Source organism: Dermacentor variabilis, chromosome 2 (genome assembly GCF_050947875.1).
Source record: "Dermacentor variabilis isolate Ectoservices chromosome 2, ASM5094787v1, whole genome shotgun sequence".
Taxonomy (NCBI): Eukaryota; Metazoa; Arthropoda; class Arachnida; order Ixodida; family Ixodidae; genus Dermacentor; species Dermacentor variabilis.
This window is the reverse complement of record NC_134569.1, coordinates 225371586-225383830: the sequence shown is the minus strand read 5'-3', so window position 1 is coordinate 225383830 and position 12245 is coordinate 225371586. Positions and strand designations below refer to the sequence as shown.

Genomic DNA, 12245 nt, shown 5'->3' with positions numbered 1-12245 from the left:
CTGGCTGTATTGCAGAATCGCTTGGGTGAGCTCCGCTGTAAAGGCCGTTCCTCCGTCGGTGGTGAGGACTTCTGTGGCGCCATGTTGCAACAGGATGTTCCTGACAAAGAATTTCGCCACTTTGGCTGCGCCACCTTTCGGCAGAGGTTTCGTTTCAGCGAAGCGGGTGAGGTAGTCGGTCGCCCCGACGATCCTCTCATTTTCGTATGTTTATTTTGGAAAGGGTCCAAACAAATCCATGTCGATCTGCTGAAATGGTCGGCAAGGAGGCTTTATCAGCTGTAGTATCCCTGAGACACTGTTCTGGACATACCGCCATTTTCTTCGATGCGTGACGTAGGCGCGACGCATACAAAATGGCGCTGATGGTCTCGTTTTGCTTTCGTAACGTCACGCAACCTTGACGTTTTGCCTAAGACTCTGAAATGAAGGCCCCGAACCTAACGTTCTTCGTAAAGCAAAGTAGTTTTCTCCTTGAATAACAAATAAAGTAGCTAGCTCAAAGCCTACGATTACTGCGCCATTCCGCCATTTTTTTCGATGCGTGACTTGGCGGATATTACCGGCCGTGCAGCCGCCATGCTTGTTGAGAATAGAACCCCTGCTGGGCTTGTCGGTGGTGTCTTGCGTCGCTGACTGTCTCCGCATGTCATGACGTAAGGGGCGACGTCAGCGGTCAGGCGCGGCCAGTAATACTTTTCCTGTATCCTCGATAGCGTCCAGGAGAATCAATTTGACCAGTGGTCATATGATCATGTAGGGCGTGCAGTATTTCTGGGCTCAGCGCTGACGGAACAACAAGAAGTTAGTTGGCGCGGGCTGGCGAGAAGTTCTTTACGAGTAGGTTGTTTTGAAGCGAGAATGAAGACAGTCCTCGCCTATACGCCCTACGGACAGCGTTGGCGTTCCCTTCCCAATACTCGACGAGCATTTTCAGCTCCGGCTCTACTGGTTGCTCTTCAGCGAAGTCTTCCGCGCTTATTATTCCAAGGAAGGCGTTGTCATCCTCGTCATCTTGCGGTGGCGGGTCAATGGGGGCGCGTTGAGAGGCAGTCAGCATCAGAGTGTTTTCGTCCGGACTTGTAGGTTACAGTGATGTCATGTTCTTGCAGTCTGAGCCTCCATCGCGCCAGTCGTCCGGAAGGGTTCTTTAAATTCACTAGCCAGCACAACGCGTGATGGTCGTTGACGACTTTGAACGGCCAGCCGTATAGGTAAGGGCGGAATTTCGCTGCAGCCCAAAGGATGGCGAGGCATTTATTTTGGCTTGTTAATTGCCTTCCGCTTTTGACAATGACCGGTTAGTGTTAACTATCACCCATTCAAATCCGACTTTCCTCTGGACTAGGACGGCACCGATGCCTAGGCTACTGGCGTTAGTGTGGGTTTCTCTATCGGCGTCCTGGTGGAAGTCAGCAAGTGCCACTGGCGCCTGCATGTGTCCTTTGAGTTCTTGAAATGCTTCGGCCTGGGGCGTTTCTCATTTAGACTCGAGATCACATTTGGTTAGATGTGTCAGCAGTCACAAAAGTCATTGACAAAGCACCTGTAGTAGGCGCTCATGTCGAGGAATCTACGCACTGCCTTCTTGTCGATGGGCTGGTGGAACTTTGCGATGACACATGTGTTCTCCGGGTTGGGGCGGACTTCAGATTCGCTGATGGCGTGGCGTAGGAACAGAAGCCCATTGTAAGCGAAGCGGCACTTTTCCGGCTTCAAATGAGTCCTGATGACTTGATGACGTCTAGTACTGTCGCAAGCCGCCTAAGGTGATCGTCGAAATTTGCAGCGGAGACAACAACGTCGTCCAAGTAATCAAGACAGGTATGCCACTTCAATCCTGCTAACACAGTGTCCATGACACGCTGGAACATTGCAGGCGCCGAGAACAGTCTAAATACCATGACCTTGAACTCATAGAGGTCTTCTGGCTCGATGAAGGCAGTCTTCTCTCGATCCCTTTCGTCGATTTCTATTTGCCAGCAGCTAGTTCTGAGATCCATCAACAAGAAGTATTTAGTGTTGTAGAGCCACACCTAAGCGTTGTCTGTCCGTCATCATCATCAGCAGCCCGGTTACGCCCACTGCAGGGCAAAGGCCTCTCCCATACTTCTCCAACTGCCTCGGTCATGTGCTAATTGTGGCCATGTTGTCCCTGGAAACTTCTTAATCTCATTCGCCCAACTAACATCCTGCCGCCCCCTGCTACGCTTCCCTTACCTTGGAATCCAGTCCGTAACCCTTAATGACCATCGGTCATGTTCCCTCCTCATTACATGTCCTGTCCATGCCCCCCCCCCATTTCTTTTTCTTAATTTCAACTAAGATGTCATTAACTCGCGTTTGTTCACTCACCCAATCTGCTCTTTTCTTATCCCTTAACGTTATACCCATCATTCTTCTTTCCATAGCTCGTTTCGTCGTCCTCAATTTAAGTAGAACCCTTTTCGTAAGCCTCGACGTTTCTGCCCCGTAGGTGAGTACTGGTAAGACACAGCTAGTATACACTTCTCTCTTGAGGGATAATGGCAGACTGCTGCTCATGATCTGAGAATGCCTGCCAAATGCACCCCAGCCCATTCTTATTCTTCTGATTATTCCCGCCTCATGATCTGGATCCGCAGTCACTACCTGCCTTAAGTAGATATATTCCCTTACCACTTCCAGTGCCTCGCTACCTATCGTAAGCTGCTGTTCTCTTCCGAGACTATTAAACATTACTTTAGTTTTCTGCTGATTAATTTACAGACCCACCCTTCTGCTTTGCCGCTCCAAGTCAGTGAGCACGCATTGCAATTGGTCCCCTTAGTTACTAAGCAAGGCAATATTATCAGCGAATCGCAAGTCACTAAGGTATTCTCCATTAACTCTTATCCCCAGTTCTTCCCAATCCAGCTTTCTGAACACCTCCTGTAAAACCGCTGTGAATAGCATTGGAGAGATCGTATCTCCCTGCCTGACGTCTTTCTTTATTGGGATTTTGTTGATTTCTTTATGGAGGCTACGGTGACTGTGCAGCCGCTACAAATATCGTTCAGTATTTTGCATACGGCTCGTCCACACCCTGATTCCGTAATGCCTCCATGACTGCTGAGGTTTCGACTAAATCAAACGCTTTCTCGTAATCAATGAAAGCTATATATAAGGGTTGGTTATATTCCGCACATTTCTCTATCACCTGATTGTAGTGCGAATACGGTCTATTGTTGAGTAGCCTTTACGAAATCCTGCCTGGTCCTTTGGTTGACAGAAGTCTTAGATGCTCCTGATTGTATTTGCGATTACCTTAGTAAGTACTTTGTAGGCAGCGGACAGTAAGCTGGTCAGTCCATAATTTTCAAGTCCTTTTTTCAAGTAATTTTCAAGTTTTTTTATGGATTAGGATTATGTCGGCGTTCTTCCACGATTCCGGTATGATCGAGGTCATGAGGCATTGAGTATACAGTGTTGCCAGTTTTTCTAGAACAATTTGCCCATCATCCTTCAACAAATCTGCTGTTACCTGATCCTCCCCAGCGGCCTTCCCCCTTTGCATAGCTCCCAAGGCTTTCTTTATTTCTTCCGGCGTTACTTGTGGAATGTCAAATTCCTCTAGACTATTCTCTCTCACATTATCGTCGTGGGTGTTACTGGCACTGTATAAATCTCTATAGAACTCCTCAGCCACTTCAACTATCTGATCCATATTAGTAACGATAGTGCCGGCTTTCTTTCTTAACGCATACATCTGATTCTTGCCTATTCCTAGTCTCTTCTTCACTGCTTTTAGGCTTCCTCTGTTCCTGAGAGCCTGTTCAATTCTATGCATATTATAGTTTCTTCTGTCAGCTGTCTTACGCTGGTTGATTAACTTGGAAAGTACTTCCAGTTCTATTCTAGCTGTAGGGTTAAAGGCTTTCACGCATTGGCGCTTCTTAATCAGATATTTCGTCTCCTGCGCTAGCTTACTGGTATCCTGTCTAGCGAAGTTACCACCGACTTCTATTGCACACTGCTTAATAACGCCCATAAGTTTGTCGTTCATTGCTTCAACACTAAGCTCCTCTGGCTGAGTTAAAGCCGAATACCTGTTCTGTAGCTTGATCTGGAATTCCTCTATTTTCCCTCTTACCGCTAACTCATTGATCGGCTTCTTATGTACCAGTTTCTTCCGTTCCCTCCTCAAATCTAGGCTAATTCGAGTTCTTACCATTCTATGGTCACTGCAGCGCACCTTGCAGAACACGTCCACATCTTGTAGGATGCCAGGGTTAGCGCAGAGTATGAAGTCTATTTCATTTCTAGTCTCGCCATTTGGGCTCCTCCACGTCCACTTTCGGTTATCCCGCTTGCGGAAGAAGGTATTCATTATCCGCATATTATTGTGTTCTGCAAACTCTGCTAATAACTATCCCCTGCTATTCCTAGAAACTATGCCATATTCCCCCACTTACTTGTCTCGAGCCTGCTTGTTGCCTAACCTGGCATTGAAGTTGCCCATCAGTATAGTGTACCTTGTTTTGACTTTACCCATCGCTGATTCCACGTCTTCATAGAAGCTTTCGACTTCCTTGTCATCATGACTGTATGTAGGGGCGTAGGCCTGTACGACCTTCAATTTGTACCTCTTATTAAGTTTCACAACAAGACATGCCACCCTCTCGGTAATGCTATAGAATCCCTGTATGTTACCAGCTATATCCTTATGAATCAGGAATCCCACTCCTAGTTCTCGTCACTCCGCCGAGCGCAGGTAGCACAGGACATGCCCGCTTTTTAGCACTGCATATACTTCTTTTGTCCTCCTAACCTCACTGAGCCCTATTATATCCCATTTACTGCCCGCTAATTTCTCCAATAGCACTTCTAGACTCGCCTCACTAGATAACGTTCTAGCGTTAAACGTTGACAGGTGCAGACTCCAATGGCGGCCTGTCCGGACCGAGATATTCTCAGCACCCTCTGCTGCATCACAGGTCTGACCGCCGCCGTGGCCAGTTGCTTCGCATTTATCCGTGTCTATCCGTGGGAGGGGGTAAACGTCCTTCTTCGTGATCTTGTTCAGTCGACGATAATCGACGCAAAAACGCAGGGTTCCGTCCTTCTTTTTAACCAAGACTACAAAAGATGCCCACGGGTTTTTCGACGGCTGGATGGTGTCATCGCGCAGCATTTCGTCAACTTGTTGCCTTATAGCTTCACCTTCACGCGTCGAAACTCGGTAAGGGCCCCGGCGGAGTGGTCGAGAGCACTCTTCGGTTATTATGCAATGCCTTGCAACTGGTGTTCGTCGAATCCTCGATGACGTCGACAAGTAGTCTTTGTATCGTCGGAGGAGCTTTCCGAGCTGCTGCAGCTGCTTACTCACGGGGAGACGAATTTATGTCGAAGTCTTGTTCGTGAACTATGGTCGTGGGGGTAAATGCGGCATAATCCGATAGGACAATGCATTGCTGGTTTCTTCAATTTACTCAATGTATGTGATTGTCGTGCCCTTGTTGGCGTGCGTGAACTCCTGGCTGATGCTTGTCAGCATCACTTTCGCTGTTCCTCCATGCAGTTTTTCGACGCAAATTTCACGATCGAGCAGTAGCCATTGATCACGCTCGATGACGGCTTCTAGGTCTGCGAGTGTTTCAGTGCCGACGGAAATAACAATGCTGGAGCGAGGTGGGATGCACACTTAATATTTAAGCACACCCAAGGCATGGTGACTACGACTGCTCTCCGGTAGTATCGCTTGATCTTCCGACAGCGTTATGGACTATGACTTCAGGTCGATGATTGCGCCGTGTTGGTTCAGGAAGTCCATGCCGATAATGACCTCTCGTGAACACTCTTGGAGGATAACAACCCTGTTATTGTAGGTACAGTTATTAAACGTAATCCTTGCGTGCAGATTTCTGTCGGAGTTATCAGGTGTCTTCCAGCTGTATGGATTTGAGGGCCTTCCCATGCAGTTCTAACTTCCTTTATCTGGGCGGCAAGGAGCCCACTCATTACGGAGTAGTCGGCTCCTGTGTCCACTAAGGCGATGTCTGGTGAAAGACGGCGATGTCAACTACACATGCGGCACGACGCGAGAAATAAGAGATCACGAGGTTTGGTGGCAGAAGAAAAAGAAAGAGGAAGACACGAGCGAACGGGCAGCTGCGGCCACCAGGGCCGATCGAAGGAAGACCAAGCGAGGTTCGTGGAAGGACTCCCGACAGGGCTACCCGGCTGTACCGCTGGGCAGCCTCGGACGGGTCGCGAGCCGCCGAACCGATGTCTTGCCCATGTCCCGTGCCTGGCCGGGTCCTGAGATCTTGCAGTTCCTGTGCGCTCAGAAGTCTGGTGCTCTCAAACTTCCGGTGTCAGAATCTTCAGCCACCAACCAAGCCGCTGTCGCCGCGTCCCCGTCACTACCTACCCAAGCCGCCTCCGACGCATCCGGCATGTCAACGAAAGCTCCTACCACATGTGAACGATTATGGGCGGGAAGGGGGCGTATGCTGCGACGCCCGGACTTGCGCGTTATTGGGCGAGTAACTGAAACTTCCTAGTATGCCACGTCGTAAGATTTTATGCGCTAGAAGATAATCTGTTCTAGAGAATCTTACTTGTGTGCGTGCAAGAGAATAGTGTGAATTATATGGCCGCTTGTCCAACCCATCCCATCACCGCCTTCGAGTCTTTTATCACCGCACCGCACGCCAACAAACGCGACGGTCCACGTGATTACTTTACCTGGTGACTGCGTAGCTTTCAGAAGGACACCGAGGTCGATGGTTCTTTGTCTTGCGTTACAGTTAGGTCTTGGCGTTTGACCTTGGCTGCGTCATGTTGACGTGTGGCTAGAACGTCGCGTCATCGGGTCTTCTTTTGTCGGCGTATTCTATGCTTCTATGGTGCGTCGAGATGGCGACGTCTCGTTGAATATCGCCGAGGTGGTCTTTTCGCCGTGTTCGTCGGCGGCCGAGAATCTTCGTCAGTTTAACGAACAGCAACCGCACCTCCATCGGTTGCTGCTTTTAGTTTTCCAAATATAAGCTCGCAGACTGGCCCCGGGCTCGGCCAGTGCAGGGTCGGCGTTGCGGCGGCAGGTAGCGGTTTGGTGATGGTGAACGCGACAGTCACCAACAACTCCTTTGAGTGGCGGCGAAGTAGTCGGCGATGTGACGAGGGCGCTCCCCAAGCTGTGGACTGGGCTGGTTGACGGCGAACCCTCGATGTCCCAAGTCGCAGTATGGGCATCGGCGGTACACATGGCCGGCTTCCCCAATATGGCAGCCGAGCAGGCGCTAGTCGGGGGTGCACCAAATGTATATATTCCTCGGGGCGTTACGCTGGCCAACAGGAGGGCGAAGTGGCGGGGAAGGTTGTGGCGTCTGGCGACGGAATCGCGGCGTCGTGGGGCCCTGGCGCGGGCGCGGACTATCCCGGCTGGGGTTTCGCTAATTGTGGTTACACCTCAGGAACTCCAAGCTATCGCTGAACCTCTTCTTTGACGATGACGGCGATTAAGGCCACTTGAGGCTGCAACCTTGGGAACAGCGTCTGCAGTTCCTCGCGAACGACCACTGTGAGAGTCTCTCACGTGTGGTCACTGCCGAGTGCTTGAATATCGGTGTAGCTTCGGCGGTTATACTGGCTTGCCCGCATGTCGAGCGTCTTCCCCTGCAGCACTCCTACAGTCCACCGCTCTACCAACTCAGCTATCGACGGATCAGATCGAGTGTCTTCTCAATGGTTGTTGCTTCGGAAACAAATTCAGCAAAAGTTATGGGCGGGTTGTGCATCAATCCGGCGAAGAGCTCTTACTTTAACCCACGCATGAGGAATGGGATTTTCTTCTCTTCAGGAATATACGGGTCGGCGTGGCAGAGCAAGTGCGTCATCTCCTCGGGGAAGATCGCTATGTTCTCGTTGGGTAGTTGTGCTCGCGAATCTAGCTTAGCTTCGGCCCTTTCCTTGGGCAAAACGCTTGTAAAGATCCGCAAGAAGCCGCTACTGAACAGGTCCCACGTTGTCAGGGTCGACTCCCCGTTCTCAAATCACGTTCTAACGGCGTCTTCTAAGGCTAAGAATACATGCCGCAGCTTGTCATCGGAGTCCCAGTTGTTGAAAGTCGCGATTCGTTCATAGGTCTCCAGCCAGGTTTGTGGGTTTTCAGACGATGATCCATGGTAGATTGGTGGGTCCCGAGGTTATTGCAGCAGAATTGGGTATGCTGGGGCAGCCATTCAGGTTGCCTACTTGGGCTTGATCCCTATGGCCTGCTCGAGAATAGCTCCGTATGCTAGTAGCAGTCTGCTGGCAGCTGCCAACGGCTAGCTCGTTGGCCCTTGGCGACGTTGTCGTCCGGCTTCGGGCTTGGATCGGGGCTTTGCGGGGTTGTTCGGTACACGTACGCACTAGCACCTCCACCAGATGTCACGTAGTAGTGACGGCAAAAAAGCAACAAAACTGGGAATGACGGAACTATTGTTTTATTGGGCGAACTTGTGGCCTCAAAAACAGGCTGCATCTCAAAGAACGGTGACAGCGGCGAACACAGTCCGCAATAGCCGAAAATCTGATGGACTGGTCAGGCGCGTCGGCTTTTATGCACGAGTCATCTAAAGTTCCAGAGTAATCAGTTGGGCCCGCGTGTCTTTCCGAAAGTTTTACACAATTCGCGTCGCACATGCAATCAGATTATCCAAGCTTCGGTGACAACGCCACCATCGATAACATTCGAGAAACATCCAATAAATGGGGGCGAGTCCCACGCTGAGCGATAACATTGGTTAGACGGTGAAAAGCGCTCACCCGTAAAAGATAAACATGTCCACGTGTCAGTAGGCTCAAGCGTCCATGTATTTCGTGAAACACCTTAAGACCGGATATTTCGAAGTGCTAGGCTAACAATGTCTGCTAAGAAAACGTGACATCACTGCTGCTCGGCTTTAATTTAGCAATTCGAATTTGCAATATATGTCGAAATTGAATAATTAAACCATTGCTCAATGAGTGCCTTTTAACACGTTACCTGCAAATTGCGATTTCTCGCGCAAGTACGATCTGCCTATTTCATAAATGCAGCTGCAAAAAAAAAAGTAACGCCATTTGCCGAAGACATCTTTTCTACAAATCTCTTCGAATTAAAAAAAAGCGAGAGATAAAGGCCACCTGGTATAACAAAGACCAATACCAAATCATGTTCATTTTTATTTGAGCATGTGTCCCACCTTGTCACACCTCGCATTTGGTTCGATTACAGTACAGAAGTGCTGCACAAAAATATTTCCTGCTTGAGCACGGTCCGCAAGGAAGAAGAGAACATCGCCCACGACCTCAAGGCAAAGTGAGTGACTTACTCTGCTTTTTGTAATTTCTATTTGACTAGGAAAGTATGGTGCCAGCTGAACTATTGAGAAGCGTCGTTCGTACCACAGAAGCAGCGGTTTATGGCTGTCCCCGAAACACTTCCGCTATACCAGGATGATACGGAGACAACCTCCTTTGCCCTGATGAGCGTAGCTGTGCGCAACCTGCTTTCTTCAGGCGAAAGAGCACCAAGTTCTGCCCTTTTGCGTCCTTGTACTCATTTGCCTACTGCACGAAAAGTGAATGATGGTGTAGATTACCGCTGACCTCACTTGAACAGCAATCTCTGGCCATTATCTCGGTTGGCTTAAGGTTGTTTCTCCATACCGTGCGATATTGGAACGCCGGCTCACAGTATTGAGCGTGCAGCGAGCCGGCAATCCCGCCCCCCTCCGTTAGCTGTACGCTTAAGAGGAAGCTTTAGCTCGGGTGCTCCTATCTAAATACATGTAAAAGGAGAATTCTTTTTCTCAGCAACCACTGCACCAAATTTGACGATGTTTGTTGAATTTAAAATAAAAACTTAGTGTAGTGACTGTTAGTTTAGAATTTTTTTATTTATGTCGTAAATCTTTTATTAAAATTGGCAGATATCGAAAATTTTAAAGAAAACGAAACTATCAAGTTTAAAAGTGTAATTCAACAATGAAAAATGATATGACAATTCTGTGAGTTGCATCTAATAGTAAATCTAACGCCGACAAAATTGATTTGTTACGCATGAATCTGAAAAATTTTGTAATGTGAAAATACAGCGTTTGCAGAACCCTTGTAAACGACGTAACAAATTCAAATAAGATGTAAAATTACACATCCAATTTGTCTGCTTTGAATGATCTAATGTATGCCCTTTACAGAACTGTGATATCTGTTCTTCATGCAGAGCTATGAATTTGTAAACTTCGTGCTTCGATTTCTTTCAAACTGTTGAATATTTGAAAATCTTTTTAACACGGTTCAGGCCCCAAATCGAAATTACGCTTCCAACAGTCACTAGAATTTAACTGTTTCTCTCAAATGCAAAAATTTCATTAAATTCGGTCCAGGAAATATGTCAGGAAAACGTTTTTGCTTTTTACATGTATTTGAATAGGCCGCATCGGAGTTAGGCCCGAGCTAAAGTTTCCTCTTAATGAGGCCCCATTTCATCTCCCCGGAGGGTACCCTGGATCCATCTCTCGGTCTCCTGCAGATTTTCTTTGCACGGATGCAATGGAATGCATTGCAATGCAATGCAATGGTGGTAACACACCAGCAGCTCGCGATATCACCGCAATGAACCAGTGGCAACGTTTGTCACCGTTACACAAAAACGCGGTAAACACGCCACGCGGTGACAGATGGCGCAACCGTTCTGTCGCACAGAAATAGGCATCTCTTGAGCTGTGGCACCGCAGACGACACGCACTTACCACTGCCCTAATTGGCGTTGTTTCAGGCAGCATACGAAAACATATAAGCTCCCTTTGATTGTAGGTCAGTACTAGGTCGCGTCTAATCGGTTTTATATGTGTTTCATGACTCCCTGAAGCACCCTAGTTGCAAGAAATTCTCGTGGGTAAAGTTCACTTTATGCTTCAGTGATGTATGTGACAACCCAGCATGCCTGCGTCAGGAGCGATGTCTGCATCAATGGCAAAAAAATCAACAGAGCCCGCACCTTATGCGGTAACCTACTTTGACAGAAGGATGGGTCTAAAAATTAATCTGCAGAAAACTAATGTTTAACAGTCTCGGAAGAGAGCAGCAGTTTACGATAGGTAGCAAGGCGCTGGAAATAGTAAGAGAATACATCTACTTAGGGCACGTAGTGACTGCAGATCCGGATCATGAGACTCAAATAATCAGAAAAATAAGAATGGACTGCGGTGCGTTTGGCAGCCATTCTCATATCATGAACAGCAGGTTGTCGTAACCCCTCAAGAGAAATGTGTATGACAGATGTGTCTTACCAGTACTCACCTACGGGGCAGAAACCTGGAGGCTCACGAAAAGGGTTCTATTTAAATTGAGGACGACGCAACGAGATATGGAAAGAAGAATGATGTGTGTAACGTTAAGGGGATAAGAAGAGAGAAGATTGGGTGAGGGAACAAACGCGAGTTAATGTCATGTTAGTTGAAATCAAGAAAACGAAATGGGCATGGGCAGGACATGTAATGAGGCGGGAAGATAACCGGTGGTCATTTAGATTTACGGACTGGATTCCATGAGAATGGAAGCGTAGCAGGGGGCGGCAGAAAGTTAGGTGCACGGATGAGATTAAGAAGTTTGCGGGGACAACATGGCCACAATTAGCACATGACCGAGTAGTTGGAGAAGCATGGGAAAGGCCTTTGCCTTGCAGTGGGCGTAGCCAGGCTGATGATGATGAGGAGGAGGAGGAGGACTTTGGTTCAGAAATCTAATATTCCTACTTTTTTTTTCCCCCTGCCCTGGTGGTTCAGTGGCTATGGCGTTGCGCTGCTCAGCACGAGAACGCGGGATGAAATCCCGGTCACGGTAGTCGTATTTTGATTGAGGCGAAATGTAATCACCTACCGTACATTTAGGGAATGTTAAAGAATCCCAAGTGACCGAAAGTCATCCGTAGTCCCCCATTACAGCATGCTTCATTGTGAGGTTGTGGTTTTGGAACGTAAAGGATAATTTAAATATTTGAACGTTTTTCTTCTTTATAAGCGTTTGAAACTGGAATAGTAGCCCGGCACTGCAAACTGGCTAGCACCGCTAAAGAGAACTACATGAGGCGGATTGTCATCCGTGAGCAGTTTTCCCACTACTGGTGGCTGTGGAAATCTGGAAAGTTTAGAGCTGTTGCAGCCTTTCCTTTCTTTGCTAAAGTTTAGTCATTGCCTGTTGAATAACCGGAATGCACTTTAATTACCGCCACATAAATTGTAGGTGACCATTGT

General features: G+C 48.2%; 1 protein-coding gene across 1 annotated transcript in view; it reads left to right on the top strand.

The window, feature by feature from the left end:
* LOC142573131 (uncharacterized) overlaps positions 1-12245 on the top strand; it is an 83190-nt gene that overhangs the window by 67777 nt on the left and 3168 nt on the right. The window contains exon 8 of the mRNA XM_075682665.1: positions 9224-9307. Within this exon, the coding sequence (XP_075538780.1) occupies positions 9224-9307 (84 nt within the window). The remainder of the gene's footprint in view (positions 1-9223; positions 9308-12245) is intronic.